At 38.3% G+C, this 14358-nt stretch overlaps 1 protein-coding gene across 12 annotated transcripts in view; it reads left to right on the plus strand.

The window, feature by feature from the left end:
• Positions 1 to 14358, plus strand: part of Camk2d (calcium/calmodulin dependent protein kinase II delta) — a 258045-nt gene that overhangs the window by 167947 nt on the left and 75740 nt on the right. For 6 of the 12 annotated variants that reach the window (XM_057793575.1, XM_057793580.1, XM_057793579.1 and 3 more), the window contains exons 5-6: positions 9041 to 9106; positions 12895 to 12967. In XM_057793575.1, coding sequence (XP_057649558.1) covers positions 9041 to 9106; positions 12895 to 12967 — 139 coding nt within the window. Of the gene's footprint in view, positions 1 to 9040; positions 9107 to 12894; positions 12968 to 13893; positions 13967 to 14358 lie in introns of all 12 variants that reach the window. The other 6 variants (XM_057793576.1, XM_057793582.1, XM_057793578.1 and 3 more) reach the window with 1 other exon arrangement.

The following is a 14358-nucleotide window of genomic DNA, read 5'->3' on the forward strand; positions in this document are numbered from 1 at the left end:
AGCATAGGACAAGGTTAAGTTTAAGAAGAAAAAAAGTTTTCTTTAGGTCTTAGTAATTGAAGAGGAGGGTGTCGGGACCATGGAATTGAGAGAGGGATGACCTGTTTAAGGTGAATCCTTTAATTTGGCTCCCTGGACTCACAAAAATTCTTTGAGTTTGTGAAAACGTAAGTTTTAGACACATACATTGTATAAACAGCAGCCAGAATGACTGTAACAGATATTTTTGCACAATGAAAAGTATCTTTAGAAAATGATGAAGGATAATTTAAAGTCTTTTTTTTATTTTAAAATAGCTACAACACTTTTATTGAATGTTATATGAATTTTCATCATATGGGAAATTATTTTCCATACAACAGCTTCTAAGGACTGTTTTTGTAGTTGATAGTTCTAAAGTTTCTGTAATTTTCTTTTTCATAGGAAGTTCTTTTTTACCAAAGAAGCTAATATTGTAAATTTAAATAAATATTCACAAATTAATGAAAGTAGTTTGTGCATATCCAGACATCTACAGCATAAAAATTTACATGTAGCTCGGGACACCCTGATTTCCGAAGTGCATGATAAGTTGTATGTTAGGTCTTCCTTTACTCCCTTTTACTATGTCTTAGTTTCTCTCTTTGTGGCTATAATAAAGTGTGCTGACAAAATCACCTTTAGGGAGCAAGGGGTTTATTTGGTTTATAATTTTAGGTCACAGTCCATCATTGTGGAGAAGCGAAGGCAGGAATCTGAAGCATCTAAATACATCCAAAGTCAAGAGTACACAGAGAATGAATGTCTGCCTGCCAGTGTTCCACTAGCTCTCCTTTTCCCATTTAGAATTTGGTCTTCATACCCCAATTAATCAAATTACAAACTCTTTCTAAGGTACATCCTTAGATTAAATTTTATTATTGGTTGATATAAAATAGAATTCAAATATATAGCATTTAATAAGAAATGAAGGAGAAAAATTATTATATAAAAAGAAAGCATAAACAAAATCCAGAGATAATTATGTATTTGTTGTTTAAGTGAATTCTATGAGAATTACAAAATTAACAGTTTTTACTACTGACAGAACTCTCTAAATTAGGCAGGTATGTATCTCAGTGGATTTTAAATATTTTTAAAGTTTTAAAACATAAAGACTTCTACTTAGTAATACTGAAGTATTGTAGTTATTATCTTTCACTCAGACAACACAGCATCAGCCTTTAAACAAATGGTGTTTTCATGTTTTTTAGATGGTTTTTATTTCTTGTTTCTAATCATTTATAATAGATACATTAGTATTTACTCATTGTGACCCAGAGAGTAAATTTAGTTTAGCAGTAACACTAATTTTGTTTAGTAATTTTTGAACTTATATGGACTCCTCATGAAAAACATCACTTTTTGGTTTATTATGAAACTGTTTATTCTCTATTGTTTTTTCGAGACAAGGGTTTCTGGTTGTCCTGGAACTCTGTCCTAGAACCAGGCTGACCTAGAACTCATAAAGATCAGTCTGCCTCTGTCCCCAGCCCTGGGATTAAACACATGTGGTACCACACCTGGTGTTGTTTACTATCTTAAGAGAAATAGCCAGGGGGTGGTGGTGGAGGCCTTTAATCCCAGAACTTGGAAGGCAGGTGGATCTCTTTAAGTTTAAGGCGAGTCTAGTCAAAAAGAGATAGTTTCAGGACAGGCACCGAAGTTATTCAGAGAAACTGTTTCAAAAATTTACATACACACATACATGCATACCCACACATGCATGTATGTATGTATGTAAGATCCCTGAGTTTTACATATGCCAATAGCTTTTATTTAGAGTTCTTGTTGATCTTGCAGTAGTGGTAGTACTCTGCCAGAGTTAGATTAACTACTCATCAGTATTTTATTGATGTTAAAACTATGAATGGCATCATGAGAGGAAATGTGATAACTTGCATTTGTCCTCAGCAGGTACACACCTTAATAACTTGCATTTCTATACATTAAAACACCTTCTTGTTTTGATCTTTGCATCTTAAAGCACATTTCATTTAAACATGGTAAGAAGTTATGCTGAACTCTGTTTTGTGAGGTTGTCCTTTTTAAAATGGCAAGACCTCTCAGCCATCAAACTGCATCAGAGATCTTTGAAAAGGATAAAATTCTACTTGAGTTTTTGATTTAAAAAAATGACAGAAAATTCACTCAGTTGGCTACCTAGAGCCACTCCTCAGGGTCTTCCGTGGTTGTTGAGGGCAGGGGCCTTAGGACTATATTTGCTTTTGGCTGTTAGTGGCGGGCCAGCCAGGCTTCAGAAGATCCTGTGGGTTAGGAATCTGTAGGAAGACAAGCCTACCTTGCACTGAGCAGCCAGGCAATCGATTCCACTTCTCCTTCATCCACTGGATATCTTTAGCAGTTTGGATGCAAGGCCGTTCAGTGATTAGTGCTTTCACTTGCTGAAGCGAATTGTGGATGGATGTTGTTCTGTGCCCATCTGTCTTCTGTCGTCTTTGAAGGAAATGGGGTGGTGCTGCTAGAAGCCAACCTGTCTCTCTGTTACGAAAAGCCTTTCAATGATTAAACATTTAAATGTCATATTCCCCAGATCTCTGAGCACTTGAGGGCTGTTTATCAGATAAATATAAGTTATGACTACAGTATAGGATCTGCCTGGAGAGCTGGGTTCAAGCTTGACTGTACTGGTTTTTAACGTAACAGGTGAGATTTATAATTGTGCAGGAGAAAGAAGAAAAAGCTGTTTGCAATAGAAGCATAACAGCAGAACTGACAACAGTGGAGAACAGCTTACAGGAAAGCCTGTAGGTTCGTTGCATGTCGGAGAGAGCAGGTTCACTGCAGAGGTGGATCTTTGCATGTATTGGACGTCTCAGCATGCCCTACCAAGGCAGACCATCACGCAAATACAACATATGTAACAGAGCATAGATGTAATTTTTAACAGCATAGCTGATGACTTAAAGGCAGCTGGTGGCCAGTCATGTAGATTTAGCTAGGAGTCAGATAAATCACTACCAGAGTGCAGTTTCCTGTTAGCAGGTAAGCTGGCTGCAGATACCCTTTGGCTAAGAATAGGGAAACTCACATCAAAGTCTTTGGCTCCTCCCTTTCTTAAACTCAAACAAAATGGTGGCAGTTGCCCCTAACAAAGATAGTGGTGAGGTCACATGGCCCAAAGCATGGAGGAACTACGGGAATTGTTACCACTAATAAAGATAGCGGCAGTCATGTTATGCAAAGCACAGAAAAACGGCGGGGATTTTAAATAGATAGAAATAACAAGAGAGACATATATGACACATAGAACATACATTTAAAACAGAATCACATCCATGTGGCCACACCATTCACACATTCTTTTATACATGATGTGAACAGGAAACTTTCAAGCGCCACCAGCCACAGTGGAGTGGGAACAGGGACCCACTCTCTGGGCTAGATGGTGCTGCAGCAGCGGTTGTAGAGGCAGGGTAGGAGAGAGAGGAACAGGAGAGGGAAAAGGAGCCTTTACAGGTTGGGGAGGGGGAGTATCCTGCCCCAGACAGGCTTAGTATGCTGGATTTTGCACTGGGGATGAAAGGCAGACACTGGCAGAATGTAAAATGCCCATCAGCTGACAAGCAGCTATGCTATGTGGCTTTGATTTTTTTTTTTTGAGGGGTTGGAGTGGCTCAGTTTTCCATGATTCCAGTAGAAGGTCTTAAGCAAGTAGTCTTGGCATCCCAGAGACTAAAGGGAAGACAGGACATGATTGGCACAAACTGCCCAGGTGGATCCTCATTTATGGAACATGGCCAGGGGAGGGGGAGGATCTTACAGCCAGTGTGTTGTGGAATAGCAGGATCCCAGAGTGTCTCAGCCCGTGGGTAGGAGGAAACAAGAGGGAGCCTGACTGAGTCATACACCAATGTTATGATTTATGTTGTGGGTGACCCTGGCCGGTCCCACAATAAATGGGAGATAGCAGCTGGTGGGCAGTTTTGTTTAGTAGGTATTGGGAGGGTAGGGGTTATGGGGATGGGAGAGAAAAAGAAAGAGAATGAGTAGGAGGGGCAGAGAGGGGCTATGGGGTGGCAGGGAGAAAGGGGGGGACAGGGAGAGAGAAGAAAGAGGAAGGAGGAAGAAGGGAAGCAGAGGCTGCCTCTTCAGAAGAAGAATAGACAGAGAGAGAAAGAGAAAAGTGGTGCCCACCTTTAATCCCAGCACTTGGGAGGTAGAGGTAGGTGGATCTCTGTGAGTTCGAGACCATCCTGGTCTACAAGAGCTAGTTCCAGGACAGGCTCCAAAGCTACAGAGAAACCTGTCTTGAAAAACCAAAAAGAGAAAGGTAGGGAGAAAGAGAGAGGAAGAGAGGCAAGATCAACTGGCCTTGGCCAGGGGTAGATTGGGAGTGGGTGTAGCTTATCTCTTAAAGGAACAGGGTAACCAGGTGGCAGGGCTGGTCAACATAATTATAATTATAGCAGTATTGAATAGAACAAATAATTTCTGCATTTATAGTCAGACATGACTTTTTTCATAGATATACTTTGAGAGAAAACTCAAAATACTTGTCTGATCCTGGTTTATTTTGCTCAAGATGATCTCCAATCTTATCCATTTTCCTGCAAATTACATAATTCCATTTTTATTTGTGACTGAATAATACTTGGTCATGTGTGCATGCGTGTGTGCACACACATATGCGCGAGTGTGTGTGTATGTGTGTGTGTGTTTCTCCATTATTCATCTCATGACAGACATATAGGCTGATTCTATGTCTTATTTATTGTGAATATTGTAGCATTAAACAAAGATGTGTGTGTGTGTGTGTGTGTGTGTGTGTGTGTGTGTGTGTGTGTGATATTTATTCTTTTGGGCATATACCTAAGAATGAGCTAGCTACATTATGCAGTAGTCCTGCTTTTCATTTTCGCCGGAACTTCCATACTCATCCACACAATCGCTGGACTAATTTACAATGTTCTTTTTATATTCCAAAATATTTCTTGAGAAGTACATTTACAAAGTATAATGCATGGGACATGGGACAATTGCCTTCAAGTAGAAACTGATTTGGAGCCACATACAATGGTTTTTATGATAGCCATTCTAACTAGAATGAGATGGAATGTCAATGAAGGTGTACATGGGCACAGATGTACAAGGGCGGGCCTGCATGCTTCTGAAACTCAAGTGGCCTAGAGAACAGCAAACAGGCCAGTGTCTGAAGTCCATCCCTCTCTGGCCTATCTCTGCCTTCCAAGCTCTGAGATTATAAGTGGGTTCTTTTTTTTTGAGACAGGGTTTCTCTGTAGCTTTTTGGTTCCTGTCCTGGAACTAGCTCTTGTAGACCAGGCTGGCCTCGAACTCACAGAGATCCGCCTTCCTCTGCCTCCCGAGTGCTGGGATTAAAGGCGTGTGCCACCACCGCCCGGCTATAAGTGGGTTCTTAGGATGGAAATCTTTTCCACATATTTGCAAGACAAACACCATATCAACTGAGCCACCGAGCCAGCTCCCCCGTCCTCCCTGTAACTTTACTTGCATTTCCGTCATGGCTAAAGGTATTATTTCTTGAACACATTTATTGTCCATTTGTCCTTCTTTTGAGAATTCTCTCATCAACTCAGTTTTTCATTCATTGATTGAATTATTTGTGTCTTAGGTGTTTGATTTTACATATGCTGAATATTGATTTCTAGTCAGATGAATAGTTGATACTTTCCACAAGTTTTCTCCCATTTGATCAGCTGCCTGTTCACTCTGGTACTTGTTTCTTTTGCTGTGTGAAAGGTTTGAAATTTCACAACAATCCCTGTTGTCAACTCTTGCTGTTATTATCTGAGATTTTTGCCTCTTATTCTGAAAGTTTCCCTATATATGAAAGTGTTGTGGCTAATAGATTCAGAGTTTCAAGTCTAACTTTAAGGACTTTGACCCATTTTGTTTGAGTGGATTTTTATTCTGGTTAGTAGGTAGAGATCTCAACTTTCCAATCTCCTGAAGAGTCTTTCTCCTCTCTAGTGAATGGTTCGAGTGCTCCCACCAACAGTTAGAAAACTGCAGCTATGCAGCTCGTTTCTGAGTTCTCTGTTTCATTCATTTGATCTACTAAATGCTTTAACTTGTGCCAGTACCCTGATGTTTTCTTACTGTGACTCTGTAGTGTAATTTCAAGTCTAGCATTATGATACTTCTCACATTGCTTCTCCCCCCTTCAGGGTTATTTTTTTTTTTTCTATTTGAGGTCTTTTGCGCTTCCTTGTAAATGTTAGGGTAGTCTTGTCTCCTGCTGTGAAGAGTTTTGTAGAAATTCTAATTGCATTTAATCTATAGATAACTTTGAGTAATGAATGTAACTGTTTTCACAACGGTAATTCCTCCAACCCACAAACATGGGATGTCTTTCCATCTCCAGTGTCCTCTTCAATTGCTTTCTCAAGTGCTCTATAGTGTTAAGTGTAGAAATCTTTCATCTCTTTGGTTGAATTTATTTCTAGATAAGTTTGGAATGTTTGTAGCTTTTGTTGTTTTCTGTTTGAATAATATTTTCAGAGAGTCATGCTATTATGAATGGGATTCTTTTCTTGATTTCATTCTTACTATATTTATTATTGGCATATAGAAAAAAGTACTGGTTTCTGTCCATTGACTTTATTTTATAATCTGCAACTTTCAGTAAATGTTTATTAAGCTACCTCTAAAGGCTAGCCAGACACTATGTACAATACTAAATTTACAATGTCTCCTTTCTATGTCTTCCTAAAAGATTCTTATTTCAATGTTTTACTGGACTTAGTCAACATCTTAGATCTAACCTTTCCTATTGAATCTCCTCAGACTTTGCTTCCTTTGCACAGTGTTTCTTCAGAGGTTCTCAGGGGACCTTTGAGGTAACTGGGATTAGGTGGGATTAACACATTGGTTACGACATGATACTATAGTGCTGCTGGCACTCAGTGTGGGGACTGGGCTGACAGTCTTGCCATGTTGGGAACAGACACATGAAATAAACTCTCATCAGCTTTAGTCTGACCACTGACTGTTCTCCAATTCTACTCACAGTCCAATGGGCTGATGTCTTCCCTATGCATAACTGGGCCCTGATGTTACTTCATGTTTTCGAACTCTAGCCCAAGACTTCTGGCTTTCCTTCTACCACACTGGGAACCAGTTCTGATCTCCAACTCTGCTTTTTGGATCACTTTATCTTATGGGACCCCACTTTGATCTATACCAACTGTCTAATCTTGTTGTAAAAGCCATATTATTCATGAAATGTTATAAGTCAAGATGAAATTACTTTTGATCATTTCTAGAGAAATATATAAACTAGAAACAAAAGAAAAATTAATTCTGAATAGTAATACAGCATGAATCAAAATCACTATAAATAAAACAAATAGCAAATATATCTTTTTTATACACAGAACCTCCTATTTTGAGAAGTAAATTATCCTTTTTCTCTGTAAGTCTTCATGTTTTTAAAATTTATAAACAGTTATTAGTGCTTCAAGCCTATAATTGGTATGCTTCAGATCACAGCAGAACTCTGGCATTATTTTATTCACAAATGTCTAATTGGTTAATTAATCTAGCAGTTTATTTATGGAACTGATTTAATTTTTGGCATTATGAAATCTTACATGTCTCCCTAAAAATTTTCAAAACTTCAATAGCTTAATTTAGTGCTCCATTAAACAGTGATGTGAGTATGGTAACAGTATCTCTTTAGGACACGACATTTCATTATAACTCCCTTATTTTTCTTTTGTAGATGTTTGTCATGTGTGATGCTGAAAGAATAATGTGGTTTCATTGACAGAAAAATATTTTAAGGAGTGCAAAGGAGTGTGGAAAGCTGATAAAGAATGCTTTCCGAGATAGCTAACTATATGATCTAAACTCGACATTAAAAGCTCAGCATCTGACAGGGGATATAATAATAATAGCAGTGGAATGCACACGTAGCATGGGCAGGGTGCTGCATTTGTATCTATATCCCAACACCCCTCACAAACATTCTTCATTTCTGAAAAAACTATAACTGCTTAAAGCTGTCACCAAAGATTACCAGGGTGTCAGCTCTCCTGACTCTTTAATATCCCCCCTTAAGTACAGATCCCTTAATAAATAAAATCTATTTCAATACATAGCCAACCTTTAGTGTATGACGATGCCGTTACCCCATTTCCTAAGCCCATGCAATGGACTGACTTAGAGTAATTGGCACAGATAGTGTCCTTCTAACTCAGTTAGTTGATTTGATTATTATTCAAATAGTTTTTAATTAAACAGGCATTTTGTGTTAATGCTGGAGGGTACTAATGTAATAAATATTGAATAGATTTTATTAACAGAAACAAACTTTTCAATTTGTTTGTGCTTCTTGTCTTTTATCTTTTCCTTTCTGAACCCAGGGCTCAACATATGCTGAGCATGTGTCTCACCACTGTGCATACTACCAGCTCCTAGATTTTCTAACGAGTGTTTAGTGAGCACTTTTACCATCAAGTTGTAAGCATAGACAGAAAAATATAAATAAAAGTATAATTATATTATCCTTGATCATAATGCAGGAATAAAGTCCACAAAGTCTTACTTTACAACAGTAAAAGATTTGCAAGAAGTGCTTTTGTGTCTGATCATTTTACACGACTTTTTTCTAGGGCACATTATAATTGCATTATTAGAGATTCTAGCAGAGAGAAAAATAAGTATGTTAGTGAATTAGATTACATGTACCATTGTTTCAAGGGGAAAAATGTTGCTAGGGTACGCCATATATTATTGTTGGACCTCAAATGATATCTATGAAACTAAAATGAAAAATTTCTTAGAAACCCTTTTATATAGAAGATTTTGCTGTATGTATTTAGAAATAAACTCTAGACCTATTGATAACACAAGTGTGAGTACTAGGAAACTAAATGCCATACTGTTTTAAAATAGTTTGGTTTAACTTAGTATTGAAAAATAACACAGGGGAAAAATTCTGTGTAAACATAGAAACTTACTGATGCCCAATTCTTTTCTTCCTTCTATTTAAAATGTGTTCCTCTTGTTATCCCAGAGTGACTGGAGGTGAACTCTTTGAAGACATAGTGGCACGAGAGTACTACAGCGAAGCTGATGCCAGGTAAGTGGCTTGCTCTGAGCAAGATAAACTCACCCTTCCATCACTGACACTTGTTCTATATACACATGTGGAGCTTTGAGTACATCATGACCCAGCCATTATGAGAATCTCATATCCCCACCTTGGATTCTCGTTATGATGAGCCCTTCATCGGGGGCGTTTCTCTCCTCTAAAGATTTTCAGAATGACATTCAGAAAAAGGAAAAACTATAGTCTGTTTTAAATCTTATTTTTAATCAATTTCCACTTGAGCTTCCATGTTGTGATGGCTTAATAGCCACAGTAACTGTCGAGTGTGAGTGGAACAGAGTTTCTGTCACCACCGGAAGTTCCCCAGTGCAGCACAGGTCTAGTCAGCAAAGAGAAAGAGGCTGCAGACAGTCTTAGTGGCCCCTTTATGGTATATGCTAATAGTAATATTAGCATGCAACGCTGTTGGAGGTTTCATTAGAACCTTTGGAATGCTGATGTGAAAATTCATCTATTTTTCTATTTCTGAGGATTCACAAGTAACTTCCTGAATTCATTAATTAGCAAAATTTTCATGGAAATTTTATAAAGGGCTAGCATTTTATCTAATTTTAAGTTCCCTGGGTTATTAAAAAATGTTTTTGGAGTAAAATAGCATTAATCTACTTACCTAGACATATTAGACTTGGTGATGTTAATTTTCCTTCTGTATTCTATAATTTTTATTATGTTGAAAACCTGATGAAGAACAATTAACTTGCCATAACATAATTGATGCTATGAAACTTCAATCATAGGCTGTCTGCCCCATCTCTACTGCTCTCCAGGTTTCCCCAAGTTGTAGGGAGCCTCAGTGATACCCAGATGATTTTGAGTATCACATGGTATGTAAAAGCTCACCTTTCAACTAAGTGTGGTACCGGCATATAACCCTAGCTCTTTGGATATGGAGGCTGGAAGGTCAAGAATTCCAGGCCAGCCTGCACTGTAGAGTTGAAACACCGCCTTAAACTAAAAACAGACATAAATAAATTACTTTCCGAAAAGCTTAGCTTTCACTTTCTAATTTTTCATGGTTTTATGCCACTACATTTTCATGGCATAATACTAATGTTATGGTATTCTGTACATTTGACTGTACATGATTACACTTTAATCTATAGCATTTGTGTTGCTGTCAAGGTCAAGTAGAAAATTCTGTTTGACTGTGCTATGTTGATTAAATGCTTAGTTGCTTAATATACTCAAATCCTCATATTTATCCCCAGAAAAGGAACCTAGAGCCGTTCTAGAATAGCTATTTGCCCATTTGCCAAACAGGACCAATAATTTTAATTAGAGAATCAGTTGAAGAGAAGATTTAGCATGATTACTAAAACCTGCAAGACAGAAATTGGGGTTCAACCTGAAGGTCATAAAACAGAACAACTGATCAATGACTCCTACCTCTACCTCCATCCAAAATGGCGATCCTGCCTCCGAGAATCTCAGAATAAGACTGTGTGTGCAAGCTGTATCCTCTCTTTTATTTCTCTCTAGCGCTGGGATTAAAAGCATGCTTTTCTGCCACCAGCTTTCTAGTGTGGCTACTAGGACTAAAGATGTGTGCCACCACTGCCTGGTCTGTAAGGCTGATCAGTATGATGATTTTACTCTCTGGACTTCAGGAAAGCTTTATTTATTAAAATAAAAATGAAATATCACTACAAAGTTTAGCAATTAAGAGTACTTGCTGCTCTTGCAGAGGTTCAGTGCTTGGTTTCCAGAGCCCACATGGTGGCCTACAACTACCCCTAACTCCACTTAACAGGGATTTGATGCCTTCTTCTGACCTCTGTGGGCACCAAACACACATGTGCACATGCAGACAAACCTTCATACACATAAAATAAAGTAAATAAATCTGGAAAGTAAAAAGATCTCTAAAGGGAATTTTATCTACTTTGCCATTCTAAGTAAGAGAAACATGTTCTGTTTGAAAATTTGTGGTTGAAGTGAGATAGAGACTATCATAACTGTTGGCAAACAGTATAGAAAGCAAGACAACATCCACAGGTTGGGCCACATCTCATGTTGGTGTATATTAGTTGAGGAATTAATTATGGAATAATTTTATACCCAGATATAAGCACTAAGAGGCTATCTTTTCATATTTTCAGACTTTGTTTTCTCATTAGCCCTCAAGAGCTTAGGCATGAAATCCACCCTCACTAATAAAGAGTAGTGAAATTAATTTAATATGAATTATTACTTCTTAATTTTGGCCATAAGCCAAGTAAGTTATTTTTATTGTTAGACAAAACAGAAATGTTCCAAAAAGACTATGTGGATTTCACATTATGAGATGAGAACCACACAGTTGAAAAATTATGAGTAATAATCCAGGGAACTATGCAGTTGGCACCTCCAGTTTGAGTCTGTTTCAGTAGCCATATCAATAGATTTGTTATCAAAAAATCACAACCGTCATGGGCATTTTGGTGTATGTATTGTTAAAAATTAGACAGCGATTGGTTATTTTCAGTTCCGTATTTCTGGCAGAGTACCATGATATTGCACACCAAGTGTAGTTTCCTGTAGAGTATGTGTCATGTTTTTACACACCAAGTGTACTTTCCTGTAGAGTATCATGATGTTACACACCAAGTGTACTTTCCTGTAGAGTAAGTATCATGATGTTAAACATCAAGTGTACTTTCCTGTAGAGTAAGTATCAAGATGTTACACACCAAGTGTACTTTCCTGTAGAGTAAGTACAATGATGTTTGTTGAACACCAAGTGTTTTGTAGAGTGCCATGATGTTATACACCAAGTGACTGAAAATGTCTTTATCAGGTTATGTACTTTTCCATTGATTCAGGGAATGCACTTTTGTTCGTACTCAAGTTTGAACTACACCATAAATATGTAGAAGACTTGTCAGTATGTGTTCTGCCTTGTTGTGTATCAGATGGCAGCTTGTCGGGGTCTTGCTGCTGACAGTCAAAAAATTTCTTCTCTCATTTAATTAGCCATTAATTTGGTATCAGTAAGCTTCTAATAAGAATAGCATTAATGGTGCAATTTAACATGATAGATAATAAATTAAACTTCCTTTGCTAAAAGGTATGAAAATGGACTTAGCAAATTACCTGTCCCCAGGGGATTGTAAGCTTATTTGAAAGCATCTTAGCCCTTCCCTGGACTCGTCTTACTGTGAAAGGGGTTTATTTTATGTCATGGGTCAACTCTCGATCTCCCCCACCTCCTCCCTGTCCTCTTGAGCTTATACTTATTTTCTTATTCCTGTGTTACACAGGAGACACCCCTTCTAAATCACTGGTACATGTGTCTCTTTCTTTGAAATTCCTGTTTCACCTACCACTTCATCTGTGTTTACCCTCTTGTTTCAACATATTTAATTGTGACCTCAGATCTTAAACAGTTTAGATTGTGTATGACAAACACAATGAGATTTTTATATCTCTAGATAATCTTCCCAGAACATTTTGGGAATTAAACATCAAATTTTCTTCCTGAATATGGAGATCCAGACTTCTATAACAGATGACTTAATCTGTAGACTAACAAGAGGAAACACAGCTTAAATTGTTTTGTCTGAATATGTCACAAATTCTATGTTGGATGTCATTTTAGTAAAGATTGGAATTAGCTTTCTTCAGCATTATTTATTCCCAGTGTAAAGCTAAGAAGTGTGAATAAATATAATTTTGTCCGTTTGTTTTGTTTCATTTGAACCTTCATTTTATTTTGTATCCAATGTGATTATGTGCCTTTAAAATGTTCTCCCTTCCATTCTGCCCTTGTATCTTTGCAGTCATTGTATACAACAGATTCTAGAGAGTGTAAATCATTGTCACCTAAATGGCATAGTTCACAGGGACCTGAAGGTCAGTATATGGAGTCCATAAATCTGAATCAATGAAGTTTCTTTGGTTTGGTTGTTTTTCCTGGGGGGAAGGGCCAAGGTGGGGGGTTTCGAAAATGGTGTTGAAAATGCCTTTCCCAACTTGTTCTTGAAATGCATAATGAAATGACAATGCATGATGCCTCTTCAGTTTGCTCATCTACAGGCTAAATATACATCATAGCAGGAAGGGGAGAGCAGCACCAGTACAATCTGCTACATTTCCAAGCAACAAATTCCCAGAGTTGGTTTGAGGGCAGGCTTTCCTGAACTGTCCAGCACTGACCTGGAATGACCTTGGCCTGTGATGTATGTCTGCCTGTAGATTCAAAACACCACTTCTGTTCTGAGACCACGGGTTGCTGAAGCAGGACAACTGGGTACACACTGCTCACTTGAGCCTGACGAACCCTAGGCACGGGGTAACAACGGCCAGCCTGATGATTGTCAACAATTCGCTGTGTCCTCATTTAAACCTGATGGTTTCTTGTGTGCTAACAGGATAGCTTTGAAAAGAAGGATCCTGGGAAAATGGGAAATGAATGGGGAAAGAGTTTATGTGTGTAGGGTAGCGGCAGAGCAGAACAACTTCAGAGATTACATTTGTGTTCCCATTCATTTCCTGGAAGAATTTATAACCAGGAAATGAGCTCCAGAACAAAATGAGATATTGTCCAAATGGATCTTTTTTAGAACAAGTTGATGCACACCATGGCTCACAGCTGGCAATATCCTGATTGTTCCCAGGCAGTAGTCACTCTCCTTGAGCAATGTGTTACTCTGACTGAAGGAGGTGAATTCAACACTAGTTGTCCGCTAGCTTTGCTCTGTAACCCGGTCTCTCTAAGGGTATACAGACAGTGAGTGTACGCTTGGAACTAACACACGCCCCCTGGTGTTTGCATGCAGTCATTGCATTCAGCAGATCCTGGAGGCTGTGCTACACTGCCATCAGATGGGCGTAGTCCATCGGGACCTGAAGGTGAGTAATGCTGTTGGAGAAGATAAAGGAAGAGCCACAGAGTTGTTAGTGACTGTTCAGCTGCAGTTATGCCCGGAAAGGCAAAAGTTCGAATAATACAGATACGTGGACCCATTGGAACACACGTACCCTAGTGCTTCCCCTCACCGTAGCCTCTCATTTCATCTCCTAACATGTGCTTGAAACAGAGAGAAATAGTTCCTAACATTAACAATAAATAACTTGCTTCATTTCCATACTCCAAGGAATAGGCAAGTAGTTTAAGATGATAGTTTACATTTATACTGTATATCTAATATTGTATAAATGATTTTAAAAATTGTAAGCATAGACTTAGCTTCAGTGATTGAGTGCCTTTTTGAAGTCTGAACTCTTTCCCATACCAGCAGTTC

The sequence above is a fragment of the Chionomys nivalis genome, chromosome 18 (assembly GCF_950005125.1).
Source record: "Chionomys nivalis chromosome 18, mChiNiv1.1, whole genome shotgun sequence".
Classification (NCBI taxonomy): Eukaryota; Metazoa; Chordata; class Mammalia; order Rodentia; family Cricetidae; genus Chionomys; species Chionomys nivalis.